General features: G+C 38.6%; 2 protein-coding genes across 29 annotated transcripts in view; both read left to right on the top strand.

Moving 5' to 3' along the window:
• Positions 1–4,306, top strand: part of LOC106033474 (acyl-coenzyme A synthetase ACSM4, mitochondrial-like) — a 206,934-nt gene extending 202,628 nt beyond the window's left edge. For all 24 annotated transcript variants that reach the window (XM_066977917.1, XM_066977919.1, XM_066977929.1 and 21 more), the window contains 2 exons: positions 540–1,493; positions 2,914–4,306. In XM_066977917.1, coding sequence (XP_066834018.1) covers positions 540–626 — 87 coding nt within the window. In that variant the 3' untranslated portion in view covers positions 627–1,493; positions 2,914–4,306. The remainder of the gene's footprint in view (positions 1–539; positions 1,494–2,913) is intronic.
• Positions 1,354–15,102, top strand: LOC106033478 (acyl-coenzyme A synthetase ACSM4, mitochondrial-like). 5 transcript variants are annotated; one of them, XM_048060638.2, is made up of 14 exons: positions 1,354–1,493; positions 4,846–5,074; positions 5,912–6,122; positions 6,531–6,738; positions 7,143–7,286; positions 8,057–8,213; positions 8,844–8,923; positions 9,707–9,830; positions 10,330–10,410; positions 10,498–10,599; positions 11,268–11,395; positions 12,056–12,155; positions 12,880–12,999; positions 13,808–15,102. In XM_048060638.2, the coding sequence occupies exons 2-14, from the start codon at positions 4,877–4,879 to the stop codon at positions 13,892–13,894; spliced, it is 1,740 nt and encodes a 579-aa protein (XP_047916595.1). In that variant the 5' UTR covers positions 1,354–1,493; positions 4,846–4,876; the 3' UTR covers positions 13,895–15,102. The 5 variants fall into 5 exon arrangements, 4 of the variants coding, with proteins under 4 accessions (XP_047916595.1, XP_047916580.1, XP_047916586.1 ...); XM_048060623.2 differs by having other exon boundaries at positions 1,357–1,493; positions 4,809–5,074; XM_048060629.2 differs by lacking the exon at positions 1,354–1,493 and adding an exon at positions 2,911–3,025.
• Positions 15,103–16,521: the final 1,419 nt, after the last annotated feature.

Raw genomic sequence — 16,521 nt, 5'->3', positions numbered from 1 at the left:
TCAGTTCCTTTTCAACTGCTGACTTACACTTTAAACATAGTTAGATAAAATAAAAATAAATTAGAGAGTCAGCTGTAGCCCTGGGTTTGCTGTTTTCACTAGAAAGAACCCAAAAGGAGGAAGTGGTTCTTTATCTTTATCAGGGACTAATCTTACTTTCATGAATTACAAGATTTTCACAGTGATTCTGATGGACAAGGCATTCGTTCTTACCAATTCCTTCCTTGAGCTCTGTTTAGACTCTGAGCCAAAGCAAAGTAGAAATTCCTGCTGGCATCAAAGGAGTTGAAAAACAACAATAATTTGCTTTCGTAATAGCTGAAGCACACACACCTTCAGGACTGTGGTTCTTGCCCCTGCAATTACTGCCTGTGCAGCCCAGCTAAGATGTGTAGTAAGGAATTTCACCATCCCACCCCCAAGCTGTGCAGCTTCCCAGCTTTTTACTCTGTCTATAATATTGGTATGTCTTTCCTTGCATCTCAAAGATTAATCAGAATTTGCTTGGCTGAAAGTGAGCATGCATTTTTGTCATTCAGGTGGAATTTGTTCAGGCTCTGCCAAAGACAGCTACTGGGAAAATCCAGAGAAAGGTTCTAAGGAACAAAGAGTGGGGAAAAGCGTAAGATTAACGGAAATGGAGGAGAAGAGAAAATTTCCATCATCCATACCAGCCATAGCAGTGTTTGGACTTGGCATGTTATCATGACCCAGAGCACTAAGAGAATGTATGGAAGAACAAGCTATGGGGGGAGAAAAAGGAGGTAACATTCACGTGACTTGAGGACATGTGATATTAGAACCACTTTTACCATTGACCTACAAATTTTCAGAAGGAAGAAGATGCAAGTAATTATGAATGAAGAATGAAAGAGAGAAGGCAGAGACTGAAGAGTGTACAAAAGTTTAATTTTTTACTGGAATTAATATAAACAGCAGCTTTATTAAAAAAAAAAGTTACAACAATTTTTACTATTACAAATAAATGATAAGTTAATAAAAAAAATCTTTACCTGTAATGAGTATATGCAATGATGAAGTGATATTCCCTCTTTAAAAACTGTCACTATAATATTCCCAAATTCTTTCTGGATGGAAGGAGAAAGACAACTTCAACTACTTCTTGTCTTGATGAATTTGTGATCTACATAAATGGTTAAAAGAGGAGAAGAGAATATACAAAGTGCTTCAGGTTAAGGTGCAAATTATACACAATTTACAACAGTGTAAATGATTACAAGAAAAAGGTTACTTCATGGAAAAGAATTGTACTGCCTGGTCAGTTTTGTACTATGTTCTGTTCTCATTATTTCAAAAGAAGCAAATGATAAAGTAGAAAGGGCTTCACTCCAAGTACTTCTTGATTAGTGTGTCCAGGCTTCGCATCTCCAATCTTCCCAGTGCTTCTTTGGGAAACATGTCCTGAAAGCTGAATGAACCACTGAAGATTGAGCTGCCTGGAGTAGATCCTCAGTAGTGTCCACAGCAAACAGGTCAGTAAATCATGTTTGTCTGAATTTTCAGTGGTGCTAATCACTGAGAAGAAGCAGTTGGTACTAAATCAGGAAAAATAATTTCTGATTCTAGCAGCTATTCAGAGGACTTTGTCATTACTGGGCCCTTTTCTCAATTTTCTTGTTTCATTTTCATTTTTAATTTTGCAGGTAAAAGTGTTAAGAACTGTTGAAGGCTTTTTCTCAGTAAAACTTCACATAAATTTTGGCAGACCACTAGGGAACCCTGAATTTAAAATCTTTTTCATTTTGTTAGCTTTGAATACCCTTTCCTGTCTTGAACATTGTTCCTAAATGTCCTCAGTCTCCTCTTTACCAGTTGTGGTGTATATTTTGTCTTTACAATGCTCTTAGATCTATAGGCTTTAACTAAATCATAGAATTAAAGCAGAATGAGCAATGAAAAATGGCTTACTATGTTATTAAAAATAATAATCAAAATAATTAGGCCTTTCTGTTACAGGAATTAAAGTAGATCAGTTGTTTATCATTATTAACAGTAGCGGTCACAACCTCAAGGAAAGGTTATATTTAACAAAAAGCTTGGTAATTTTACTGAAGGATGTTTTCTTAAGAAAAATAATTAAAAATGTATTTTAAAAAATATATTATTCCAATATCCATTTTTGATATTTAAAAGTCCATATTTTACCAGTAAAACACTGGTAAAGTAAAGTAAAACCTTTTCTTACATGAAGTTTTTCCACCAGTTCTTTTTAATAGGGTTTTGATTTAAAATGTAGATATCACTTAAATTCTAAATTTCTGCTCAATAATCCTGATTCTGAAGTAGATGACATGGCTCTCCTGTTGCTTGTCACAATCCCTCTGGGGTACATACTGTAGTTATCTGAATGCATGTGCTGGATTTCAATCCGTTTTGCTTTCCATTCGGTATATTAAACACCCCCTTGGGAACCTGATTCTCACTGTCAAGGGAAAAATTCCCCTTACTGCTGTGAACCTAGTTCTTTTGATTTTAATGGATTTATTTGTTGAGTTGAGCACTGTTTTACCTACTGTTACTGAAAAAGATGCCACTTAAGGATGTAGAATCATGTGAGGTGAATATAAAATCAAGTGTTTTTTCCTCTGGAGCAAATGATACCTTACAGGATTATTTAAAACTGGTCAGGATTTCTCTACCACAGTCTCAGTGTAGCCTTGAGTACACCATGAATTACTGTTGGTTTTACCAAATTATCTGTTTGGGGTGGGGATGGGAGACCCAACGTTCCAGAAAAATTACATTTTTAAGCTACTACTATATATTCTCTTAAAACAGTCTTTCAAATGTATTCAAATTTTATTTGAGAGAGCTTTGTAAATCTAAGCAAAGCACTTTCTTTTTGGTCACCGAAATGTTTAGTGTGATTCAAGTTGTTCTGTTTTTATCCAGTCTGGTTCTCCACATTGTTGATGGTTCTGGAGGTGCAGGTAACTCTGTTCATACTGGAACCCTGCTGATAATCATGAACCGATATTACTGGAGCCGGGCAGACCTGCTGGGGGTAAGCAAACATAGACCTCCCAGGGGAATTCTTGCAACGCCATCTCAGCCCTTCCTGTCAGCCGCTGAGCCAAGAGCATGTTTCTCTTTGACTGTGCTGACTTCCAGGCACTGAGCTCCGCCTTGCCTCTTTGCTTATTCTACTGTGTTAAAGGCAATGAGTTAAATGTACTGGGTTAAATATTTTTGTGAAATTCGCCTTCGCTCAGCAAATTAGAAGTGAAGAATCAGTAACTGTTTTGAGGATCTCTGGTATTGCTATTTCCCAGCAGTGTTTTTACCAGAATGATATTACCAGTCACTGAATGTTTTTTTTCATGGCAGAAATGATCATGCATTACACTCCAGCAGGTTTTGTGTAAGTACACGACAGTTCCTGTACGGCCTATATCCAGTAACTCATTTGTGCATATCTGGAAGGATTCTAATATCTTCATGAGATTTCTTTCTTCATCAAAGATCACAAAGTGTAACAAGATGATGAAACATTCTGCATCTGGTCCACACAATTTTTTATGCTGTCAAACATCATTGAAAAGATTAAGTTGTGAAAGTCACAGGTATCTCGGTTCATTCTCCTCATAGGAAGATTAACTATTATTGTAAGAGCTTCTGCGAAGAAAAATTGAAATAATTCCACTGTTAAATTAGTTGTTTTGTCATGGGGAATAAAGTTTTTTATAAAAACCATGATCAGTGCATCAGAGGTAAGTGGTTATGGTTGAGGATATGGGACGAGGTAACTAGAGTGCTGAATACAAAACTAACTTAAAAATGTGGGACAAAGGGCAAAGCTCACTGTCTTTGCAGCTTTGCTCAGGCCACAGACATTTAACATGTAAAAGAATTCAATCAAGAGCTTATTTATAATTTTTTCCTAGCTGATAGATGGGTTCATCCTTGTAAGAACAGGGAAGAAAATAACCTGTATATCAGCAGTCATTCACCGTAGCTTGTAATGAGCCTAGTAATTTGCATGTAGCAGTTGAAAATGGAAAATCGATAGATGGGCCCCAATTTTAGAATCATTGTAGCCTTCCAGGACCCCACTGTCTCCTGCTCTGACTGCAGGCTCTTCCAGACACAAACCAGGTTTTGCTCCATGCTTCAAAATGTTCGTGTATGTTTAACAGAAGCTTCTAAATAGCATTAAAATGACAGTTTGGCAAGGTTCTGAAGCAATCTTCTGGACTGCTGAAAATAACAATAAAGATGGGAAAAAAATAGAAAAAAAAAAGAAAAAATAGCAATGGAGAGGAAGAAAGTCAAGGAAAGGAAGAAAGTCACTGGACTTGAGAGCATTTAGGATTATTATGGTGAGTACAGGTGGAAAAGGGAGGGCATTTACAGTGAAGAAACTGGAAATATCCTTTAGTTTCTTGTGAAGGAAAAGGAGTCTCAGAGAATCAGCTACTGAGTGCAGTGGTGTAAAAACAAATAACCTTCTTATAATGTAGACAATAACAAGCTGATGTTGTGTTTGACTAAAGAGAGTTGTGGGCCATTAGCAGCCCTAAAGAGCACATTGGGAATCTATAAGGTTCAGCCAAGCTACAGAAAAGATACCAGATGAGGACGGTATATTAAGTCCTTAAAAAGCTGTTCATACAAAATATAAGAAAGCAGGCTGGGGAACTTTGCATTTAATGAAATTATTAGAAGCATCAGTTTTGCTGCGAATCGCCTAAGTGACTTCCATTAATAATTAATCTGTTCATAACTGAATCATCTTTCTTTGGATAATTTCGAGGTGATACTTGTCTTTTTCATCATTTTTGTTGCAGGATTCATAGCAACAATTCCATTACCTTTCTTGTGTAGTCTACAGCATCTACATCCATCTTCTTCTGCCATGAAGATATTCAAATTACCAATTCTAAAATCCTTGTGGACTCAGAAACCTCTGTATAGGACTTTCCATGGACACCCCAAGCTGCTTGCCTCTGATGTGTATTCACAGTATCAGGCTGTCAGGCGGGGCGAACAAGAAATACCAAAGTACTTTAACTTTGCAAGTGATGTACTGGACAAATGGTCTGAAATTGAAAAGGTAGATGATCTTTTGTTGTGCAGATAGGATCCTTTAATTCATTTGAAATAAATATGTTTTGCTTTTATTTAAAAAAAAAAAATAAGTTGCTAAAACTAATTTGCATTAGGTAATGATACAGAGTCTCACTGCTTGCTTTATTTTTTAAAAATGTCTCTGACCCTTGGTGCTCTCTGTGTAGGTAGAAGAAGCATTAGTAAGACCTTTATGACTTTGATTTAACCTTGGAATGGCTGCGCTTATTCTTTCCACATGCCATAATATTAGATGTTCGCATCATAAAAATAAGGGTAGCTTAACAATAATAGTGCATACCAGGGAAATTTCTCCCACAAATATGTAATTGCCTTGTTCCAAGGTAGATTCTGCCCTGTAGCTGGTTAACTCCTCTCTGAGTTTTCATGCTAGTCCTGTTATACTGCATTGTCCTGTTTTATTTTGTCCTCTGTTTGTGCAGTTTCTGTGTATTAGTATTCCACAACTCCATCCAGAATATCATGGATATGAGGTCAAGTGTTGCATGTTAAGTGTTACCTTCTTTGGAGCATTAATGCTCAGCATGAAGCTTAAACTGAAATAGGATTCAGACTAGGACTTGAGTCTGGAGACACTCAGGCTGGTAAACATTTCAGATTCAGAAAAGGGCAGTTTATTGGGAATATCTGAGCATGATCAATAACAAGTCTTGCACCCATTAAAAAAGGGAAAAGGGAAATAATAGCTCATGTGCAAGTTGTGAAACACTTGAATGCTCCATAATTTGCAGATATTTGTGCTTTAGAATTCCATGACCTTTTGGAAGAAACTGTTTTTGTTTTGAATCCCTATGTTTTGCAGGCTGGAAAAAGACCATCAAACTCTGCTTTTTGGTGGATAAGTGGAAAAGGAGAAGAAGTGAAGTGGAGCTTTGAGGAGCTGGGCTTCCTGTCACGGAAAGTGGCTAATGTGTTGACTAAAGTATGTGGACTGCAAAAGGGCGACAGGATTATTGTGGTCCTGCCACGAATCCCAGAATGGTGGCTGGTGAATGTGGCTTGTATGCGAGCAGGTCAGTGAGCATATCTGAGAGTGGTAAAACTGGTTAATAAACTAAATCATCTGAGAGGATCAAGAATTGTTTATAAAGGAGAAGTAATATAAATTAATAATCTAGCAAGTGTCATAGCTACCAATTATTCAGGCAGTCCTGAAGGATTTGCACTAGGTGCCATAGGATGGGTGACCTGGAATCATGGAGGTGGCAGAAGATGGGGAGTTATGGAGGTCAGCAGACAGGTCCACAATTCATTTCTTACAGGAGAGCACAGCAGCTGCATTACTCCACTGTTAACTGACTTGGGAATGTCAGGGCAAATTCATCTTAGAGGTTGGTTTGGGAATAGTTAGTAGTTTAGATTCTTAGAAAAGGATCAGATGTAAAAAACGTTATCCCAAACTAACTTTATTGCTCTTCCAGGAATTGTCTTAATTCCAGGAACGTCCCAATTATCAGCCAAAGACATATTATATCGACTCCAGGCTTCAAAGGCCATGTGCATCATTACTGATGATACAGTGGCTCCCGCAGTAGACTCAGTGGCTTCTGAGTGCCAGTTTCTGAAAACCAAGCTGATCGTGTCCAAAGGCAGTAGGGAGGGATGGCTAAACTTCAGTGAACTGTACAAGTGAGTATGCATTAGTGACATTGCAGTCATGATGCAGAAAGTAGACATGTTCTCCACAAGTGCTCATTTAGAAGTATTCATCAACTGAAAATACTTATCCAATAACATTAAGCCTTAGTGGCTTAGTAGGCATGACTGCCTGATTGTTGTTTTCATATCAGAATTGTTTGCTAACAGCAGTTGTTTACTAACAGCAGTCTTATTCCAGGAAGTTTCTATCCTCTTCTTTCTAAGGGAAAGTCTATCACTGAGGAAAGCATAACTTGACATTATTTAATCTAGTTTGGTTAAAAGCTTCTGTGAAGATTATTTGAAATAGAAGTTGCAATGCGTAACCCATCATTAGATTCTGGAACCTGTGTAAAGTAACCATTGAAGTCACAATTGCATTCTGTGTTTTAAAGAAACCAATCTGCTGACCATTCCTGTGTCAAAACAAGGATTGAAGATTCAGTGAATATCTTCTTCACCAGTGGAACCACAGGTTCTCCAAAGATGACTGAACATTCCCATGGTAGTCTTGGTTTCAGACCCCTGTTAAGTGAAAGGTATGAAAGGTTTGAGCCTGGTTGAATGTGAGGTAATTGGAGCTGCATGTAGTAGAACTGATGAGAAGTTACTGAGTAAGAAATACTCAATTGTATGGCCACAGTCCTTCTTCCTCTGCAATTGGGTTTGAAATGCTGACAGATTTCCAGGCGATAGGATCAGCCCCAGTGTTTCCATGTTCCAATGAATATCTCCTAGCCTTTCTTTAGAGTGGTTCAAAGGACAGCCATCAGCTGGGAATATTCTAGCGTGCAGTACCGAAAGATATCATGCTGTTTGGGCTATAAAAAGTTTCGTTATGTGTGTGGATGAAGAGAGTCAGAGTTTATGTTGGTTACACGGATCATCCTGGTCCCTCAGCAGACTTAGAACTGAAATATCTGGTGTGTAACACAGCGTCCATGCATGCTTCTGCTTCAGCTCTATCTTCCTCCCTAGTGTAAATTCACTTTATTGGAGTTCTTTCCCTTACTCTATCCTATGTTATGACTGACATCATATCTGTATGATACATTTATGTGTATATATTTCTTTGTACAAACATGTACTTAAACCTTAGGTGCCCTTTTATCCCAGAGCTAGCTCATAAGATGAACTTACTGAGAGTGGCCAGTGCCCATGTAGCTCATTAGAAGGTGGTTTTTTTTTGGAGGGTGTGTGTGTGTAAGGGGTGGGGAGGAGGGACATGGCTCTTTTTTTTAGTTTTCTTTCATTAAAAAAAAAAAGTTACCATTACCTTTTTATTCTTTTTTTTTCCCTCCTGTGTTAGGTACTGGTTGGATTTGACTCCATCAGATGTAATATGGAGCACAGCAGACACAGGCTGGATATTAACTTCACTGACATCTGTTTTTGATCCCTGGGTTTTTGGATCATGCATCTTTGTGCATCAGCTCCCACAGATTGAATCAGCAACCATCCTAAATGTAAGGAAGAAATTATGCATATGTGTTAATCTGCAGAAAGGGAGCAAAAAATAATTCTTAACTGCATACAAAGATTTATTGAGGGTTATGTCCACTGTTGCATTCAAGATGCTGTATCCTTTCCATAAAGCCCTATTCATGTTTTTAATATACACAGAAGGGGCCAATCCTGAGATTCCCTCATATGTTTTGCTCATAGCTGGTGAGCACGAGTGAAAATCATCCCAAAAGCAGTACTAATTGCTTACATATATTTCCAGTCACTGTGGAGGTAATGTTGCCTGGCATTAATGCAAACTGAATCTGAAGTGATTCTCTGTACTGGCCAAGATGAAAGTGAAAACATCCCAGTAATGTAGACAGGCTTATTCTGCCCATGCTTCCAGCTGTGCAGTCTGGGTGCTATGTAGGGATGTGAGCATGGGATTTTGTCCAGTCAAACATACTGTGATTCTCAGCCTGTTATGCCAAGTGTAGGAGAGTTTCTTACCCAACAGAGAGTATCTGGTGCTCTTGCATGGAAGGGAGAGCTACGTTTGTCCCCTACTGTACATCACCTGTGTACTGTACTTACACAAAGCAGATTTTTTTTGGTCTGAGCTTCATATGTCATCTTGTTTAACTCACTAGACTCTCTGCAGATTCCCTATTGACACTCTGGTTGGTGTTCCAACATTGTATCGCATGCTGGTGCAAAATGATCTCTCCAGGTAGGTTAAGAGATTATCTACCCTAACTACCCTTTAGTGATCTCCCAGATCTGGCTTTTTAACTAGTAGTAATTCAGTTTAAAATATCCTTTATGAAAAGACAGTCATACAAGATTTGTGAGTTTTGCTGAGCTTTATGATCAAACATAGAGAAACTTGATGTTTTCCATGAGAAACTTGAGACTTTTCATTACTGAACTTGTAAGCAAATCCCAGAGGGTATGAAACTGAGCGCCTGTAAAATTCTGTCCTAGTTTTCATTACCACATTAATTGTCCGTGCTTTGGGAAGGGCTGTTATCCTAGAAAGTCAGCATTAACATAACTGCTGGGGACTGACTTGGTGCAGCAGTTGTACATCATCTTCTGTTCCAGTTTCACTGACAAATGAACTGGCACCATTTGTTTCTTCTCTCTTGCACTTTCTCACTTGGACTTTCGCTGAGGGTCAGCAATCAGGCCCCTGGCTCAGCAAATTGATCTGGGGTTAGTTACAGGCTTATGCTTAAATTCCAACTGACTTCAGAAAAAAAAAATTTCTTTGTTTTCCATGTGTGTCGACCTGTGCTACTACTTTTTTATAATGTTGAGTAAAGACTGATATCCTTGCTTTATTGGGAGCCAAAGGATCAGGAGTCCTTTGATTTCCCTATTTCATGGGAATAACTCTCCCAATAAGCAGCACTCCAGAGTTATTTGCTTACACTTGCATGCTATTTTTCTGCTCCTTCTTTGACCTGGTAGATGTAAGTGTTTCTCTTTGTTCTTTTAACTCCATGTGAAGTTACAAATTCATGAACCTGAAGCACTGCATGAGTGGAGGAGAGCCACTAAACCCAGAAGTTATGGAAAAATGGAAAAGCCAGACAGGGCTGGACATCCATGAAGTGTATGGCCAGACTGAAACGGTACATCTATAGTGTCAATATTCTGCTAAATATTTGTAATTCCTTTTTGCTTTATGATGCTTTTGGTTTCAAGAACACTGTTGATTCTTTCATGTTTCTGTGATTGTTTCAGTAACCACCTCTACTGATAATCTCTGACAGAACGCATTTTCACGGTTGTCCTCACAGAATCACCCAGAAACATGGATAGTTGGGAGGGGATGAGCTCTAATATTTCCTTAAATGTCATTAAGCAAATTCTAATTGACAGTGACAGCAAAAAGGGCAGAGTTTGAAGGTAAGGAAGAAGATTGGCTAGTAGAGGCACTGATTTGCAATTAGTGGAACAGGATTCTTTGTTTCTTGATCTTACTTGTTTCTACCATACAGCACTAATATACAGGATCCTATGAATCTTAATTCCTTAATTTGAGATTATTCTGGAAAATACACTTAATGAATTGAATGTGAATGTAGCAGTTTTCTGTGACAAATCTTTATTTTGCTTTTTATTTTTCAGGGAATAATCTGCTCTGTTTTTAAGGGGATGAAGATTAAACCTGGATCAATGGGAAAGGCGGCTCCCCTTTTTGATGTTCAGGTTTGTTGGGTACTCTTTAGATTTTTTTCATCAGTTTGGGGGGTTGTTTATTTTTTTGGCTCAAGTACATGTTGTTTTTCATTCTAGGTTGTAGACAAAAATGCTAATATTCTGCCTCCAGGACAACAGGGGGAAATTGCTGTCAGAAGCAAACCTATAAGGCCACTTGGTTTGTTCTCTGAATATATAGTAAGTATTTTCCAAAACAGCAGTCTTCCCCAAAATATCTCCAGTTCCTTAGGGATTATAAAGGCCCGATATTTTTCACCAGTTTTCAGGTTTGCTGACCCATCTTTCAGTCCTGACCTGTAGAAGCAATCTGGTTTAGTAGAGAGAATCTGAGAAGATGCTGTTGAGAACAGAGGGGAAAAAATGTGATCCAGACTTCATTTCATCCTATTCTTTGATTCAGATTTTGGGTCCAGAACTTTAAAACCCAGATTTGAAAACCCAGCCTAAATCATTTCCCTAACATCCTCCCCACTTACCATGATCTCACTGAGGAGTACCATATGTTCACTGTACACTATCTGAAAAGCTAGATAAATATTTATGGTAAGGATTGACCAAAAGATCAAGAAATCTAGAGCAAAACCGAGTAATTCACTTATTTGGATTGGTGGATGTTAGAAAAGCAAAGAGAATAATTTATTTGAGATTGAGTTAATTTTTTTTCAAGAGTCAGTTTGGTTTTTTTTAAACCTGTTTTATTGTATTTTGTAGCAATGTCAGTAAAATTCTTCAAGAGCCTTGACTGAAAAAATTATGTTCCAATTAATTTAGCATTTTATGTGTTATAGCATAATGCATAGCTGATACATGCTAAAAATTTAAATGACTTTGTAAACCAATTCAAGGATAATCCTAAGAAAACTGCTGAAAGCGAGCGTGGGGATTTTTACGTCACAGGGGACAGAGGGACTATGGATGAAGATGGATATTTTTGGTTTATTGGAAGAGATGACGACATCATCATTTCTTCAGGGTTGGTTTGCATGCTTCCTTTCTAAATCTGCTATTGTATAGTCTTACGTGTTACACTTCTGGTGAGCTTCTGACACAGTGATTTTGTGAAATGCATTGTCCACTTGCCTTATGAATGCTCACATCTATTATTAGTTTTCCATAGACCAGCAGTGTCATCTTGGTCATGTATCTGTAACAATTTCCCCTGCAACATCTCATCTGTTTCAACACAGTGAAAAATTCCAATGGCAGTGGAGGGATTTTAATCTAGTTTGTTTTTTAGCTGAAATTGAAGGACACCTCTATCAAAGAGCATTGAAACATTTTCTTGCAAACATGTTGAAATGAAACAATTTGGTATTGTATGATGTGATACCGTAATGTGACATCAGCAGGTACTGCAGACCCCAGCTATCGGGGTTGGTGTAGCCACAGCTCAGGAGCCACCAGGAGAGTTGGGGGGAGATGGAGAGGTAGCCACTGCTTGTCTGCCAGCAGTCCTCTACCACATGATCACCATGAAATGCTCCTACCTTGTAATACAGCTAGCCTTCCCATTCTGCCTGAATTAGCTGTAGTTGTTTTTTTTTCCACTATGCAAATTTTAAAAAGCCAAAACATTTAGTACTGTTTTTCCAGCTCATCAAATCAAATCCTTCATTGTTCTTTCCTTACCTAGGTATCGCATTGGGCCATTCGAGGTAGAGAGTGCGCTGATGGAACACCCAGCAGTAGCAGAAGCAGCTGTTGTCAGCAGTCCAGATCCCCTCAGAGGAGAGGTAGTGATGCTGAACAGCAATGGGGGAAGCAATATGTTTGTTTAAATATATAGCTATATAAAGCAAAGTTCCTTTGCTGTAATGTACAGCTGTAAGGCAGTCATGCCATCATGGATAATCCTACTTGGGATGACAGGCAAACCTCTTCCTGTTTACATGCCTTTGCTCTTCTTAATTTTTGTTCATCTCAAAGAGGGTCTTCTCTGTAGAGAGCATTACAGTGACATTTGCTTTCCCCTCATCAGACCTGCTTGTTATCAAGCACTTTCTACACACTGAAATTTTTGTTTCTGGCTGTCTTGGTATATTCAAAGTTATACTCTAACTGCCCTAACATTTGACTTGGGTTGCCTGTGTGGGAAAAGCACAGTCCTGCACTGGGATGATACAGTCCTACTGTCCTCAGTGTGAACTTCAGAGAAATAGAATGTCCCTCAGCTTCTGGGCAGCCTCTGCTGAGACACTTCTTGTTACCCCTGTCTTCTTTACATCCCCCTGAGACCATGGAGCAAATCCTCCTTCTCTGTAATGGGGACAGGAAAGGCTTTTTTTAAAACTTTTCCTTTTTCATGTACATGTGCAGAAGCTGGGCACAACCATTTCATACACTGTGCTGGTTTTTCTCTTTCTACCTCTTGCATGTTATGACTACTTACTGGTAATCAATGTATCAGCTCTTAAAAACTGACAGTGCCAGATCACTCTTGCTGACCTTGTCTTACAGATTGTGAAAGCATTTGTGGTCCTGTCTGCCACCTTTTCATCCAGCGACCGGGAGCACTTAGCTTGTGAATTGCAGGAGCATGTCAAGAAAACTACTGCTCCATATAAATATCCCAGAAAGGTAAATGTTTCTGTGGAGAAACTAAATTAGGGCACCCTTCCATAAGTCATGGGAGAATTATAATGTGGATTTTCATTGTTCACCTGAAAAAGACAGTGGTAGGGGATCAGCTAGAGCACAGGCTCCAGAAAAATCTTCCTAAATAACAATAGTTTGTGTAAAGTATTTGTTTAAACCTCACAAATATTTCTAGGCTTTGTATGATATCCTAGTTAGATCTGCATGTTCTAAGTCAGGGTCACAATTGCAGTTCTCCATTTTTGCATTTTGCCTTTAACCATGCACTCTCCAGTGACTTCAGGGGTAGCACTTGACCAAGTCTGAGTAAATATTTATCCAATGGTCCTCACAGTTTACATATAAGAGGAAAGTCCAGGAGGATGCACTTCATGTTTCTCAGAAAACCCAACACTACAAGAAAATTACTGTTAACAGTGCTTTAGTTCACACGTGTAGAATGCGTAGGAACTAAGGACGGTTAAAGACTTTGTGCCAATAGCATCCCTCTTCTCTTCATTTTGTCACTCATTTCTGTCCTCTGATATTGTTTAGGTCTTCATCCTTCTGTTAGAGTATCCAGTTTGGTTAGCTGGGAGGCAGCTACACAGATGTTTGGCCATCTAGGCAGCCAAAGAAATTTACAGAAGATTTGCATTGTGCTGCCTTGATTTGGCATGGACTTGATCCTTTAAGCAAGACATTCTTAGTGATGGGAAGCCTCCATGTTTTCCACATATCCTGAATGCCTTTCTTGGAAAACCAACTCTACAGAGAACATAATACATTGTCTTCTGTCTTTTTTATTTAGGTGGAATTTGTCCAACAGATGCCAAAGACAATCACTGGGAAGATTAAGAGGCATGAATTAAGGAATAAAGAGTGGGGACGGATGTAACATTGTTTGGAACTTAACAGAACTTCTTTCATTCCACTGTTGCTATATTTCTCTGTTACAACTGGCCTAGTTGGTTTTTGTCAAATGCCTGAGCATCAAAACCTGTAGATAATACCGAAATATGATATTTGCACATGCTTGCAAAACTTCTGTCAGTGCCACAGGTTCAGTTCCTGAAGCACTGCTGGGAGGACGAACAAAGTATACAATTCCATTCTAGTTCTTAATATCCAAAAGCTCAAAAGAGCTTAGCTGGTGATCCTTCTCTTTTAGGGAGCATCCAAAATCAGTGAAGAGATATCGCTGATACAGATCGTATAGTTCCAAGTCGCAGAAAAAGACAGACATGACTTTGAGGTGTTCAAATGTGTCCTTAAATGCCACATGCTCTAAAGTGAATGCAGTCCTCCTAACGTTTACTGATGGAAAGACTCCTCTATTGATACTCAGTGTCTCATATGCTTCTTCCGCAAATATTGTCTAATATGGACAGTAGCTTCATTGCTCACCCTCTATTCTGATCTTCACATGCAATAGACAAAAACTCCCGTACCACTTGTGGTGGTCTTTAAAATAAAGTTTGCTGTTAGACAAGTGACGCACTTTGTAGAACAAACCATGGCTCTTGGCCATACTAGCCACTTGCTGCAGGACCAGGCTCTCTCTGCAACGTAGGTAGAGGTGAATCCAGTGAACAAACTCCTGTGATCTGGTTTGGATGATCACGTGTCAGTTTAATGTTTAGCTCTTAGCTTTATGAAGAAACATGTACGGTAGTGTACATACTGTTCCTTCAGTTGCACATGCAATAGTGGGCCAAGCTTTAAGGCTGTATTAGTTCTTAGCTGTTCATCTTCAGGCTTTTTGATTTTATATACTCAAAGACTTTATTTTCTGGCATGAATTTTCATTAAATCATGAAAATGTCTTCAGTGGGCCTCTTGTGTTCATTAAATAAGAGGAAATCGCCAGAACACAGCAGCATCTCAGGGCAGGAAAGAAGGTCTTCTACAGCTGTCTCACTGCCTGGAGTTCTGTGTCTACTGCGCTGTTTTAAAGTGAGATTTGGAGAATGCTAATTTTGAGAAAATAAAGCATTTTGTTTCTTGAGCTTAAACACTTTGGTTATGTCAATGAAACAATAAACAGTTTATGTAGCAGCAACGGCTGAAATGAAAGGAATCGTCAATAAATACAATGTTTACTTAGTTCTTTTCTGATAATCACTTCATTTTTTTAATGCTACTTAGTCTTTCACAGAGATTTCATAACACTTTTCACTATTTCACTCCCAAGATTTATAGAAGTATAGATTACATAATTGTAAAACTAGTCATGAGTTACTTAAATGCAGTTGTTTTGGCACGTCACTCATCGCTGCCTCAAGCTCTTATTTATACCCAGTTCAGTTTCCCTTAAAAGTCACATACTGCTGGACCTTCCAGGGACCCTGCCTCTTCTAGATCTTTCTGCTTGGTTTCAGACATTGTTTTACTATTGCATGCTCAGCCAGATGCAAAAAGTATAATCATAAGCAGGTGTATGCGTTGGAACTCAGAGACCCTAGAAACTATCCCTGGCACTGCAATTAGCTGTTTGGGCCGTTAAACTCCAGGAATGTTTGAGGGTTGGTGGGATTGCTTTTTTTTTTCTTTTTTTCCTTCCATCACTAAATTGTAAGGGCCCAAAAATCGAGCAGCTAAATTGAGAGTTGGGAAAGTTAAAAGCCTAGAAAAGGTCTAAATGAAACTGTACCATACCCACCATAACAGTTCTACCACTGATTTCAGTGGGGTCAGGAGTCTTTTGACTCAAAATTCAAGTTTGTCTTGTTAGAATAGTTTTTGCCAGGCTTCAGTGCTCGAACTATGACCTACTGCAATCCCTTATTTAGCTGACTCTAGAAGATGGGTCTTTCTTGTTCTCTAGTACCCATTTTTTTGCATGAATGGGCTAGGATCAAAGTCAAACATATTTTCAGGTTATTCATTCTGCTGTAGTCTGCGAGGTACCCTGCTCCATGCTGCAGCAACCTCTTAATTATTGATGTTCATTATACTCTTCTGTCTTGTATTCAGGGTAGATGGTTTGTTTAACTGTCCTCTTCCCAAGATCCAGAGAATCACCAATAAATTTCCTCTAATCTGTGCAGAATGATTTTGGAGACATGGATTTACAGATGCAAGCAGTTGAAAGCAAAATCTCTCTCCAGCACATGGCTGTCTTTTGGAACCATGAAGTTTGAAATCTGACTGGGTTGTATCATTCTAGCTGAAAAATACTGTTTTCAGTAGACCAGCCTTTGTCTTTCAGGCCTCTTTTCCAGTCCTGTGATAGCCCAGCTTCAATTTAATGTTATTTTTAGAGACAATAAAATAATGTAATAGCTGCATCTGAAAAGGTGTTCTGTATTGAATATATTTTTCCTGTTAGCTTTCTGATAGCTTATTTCCTGAGGTTTTAGCTTCTCATCCAAAGCCTATGGAAGCAACATGATGACTTTATTACAGAAGTACATTGCTATGGTAAGCTTGCAAATCAAGCTCCCCCAGGCGTTAATGCTGCCAGTGCCTCCGCATATTTTGCTGAACTTCTGCAAAGTCAATACTGTTATATTAGGATTTCAA

Source organism: Anser cygnoides, chromosome 15 (assembly GCF_040182565.1).
Source record: "Anser cygnoides isolate HZ-2024a breed goose chromosome 15, Taihu_goose_T2T_genome, whole genome shotgun sequence".
Classification (NCBI taxonomy): Eukaryota; Metazoa; Chordata; class Aves; order Anseriformes; family Anatidae; genus Anser; species Anser cygnoides.
This window is presented reverse-complemented; position numbering and strand designations above follow the sequence as displayed.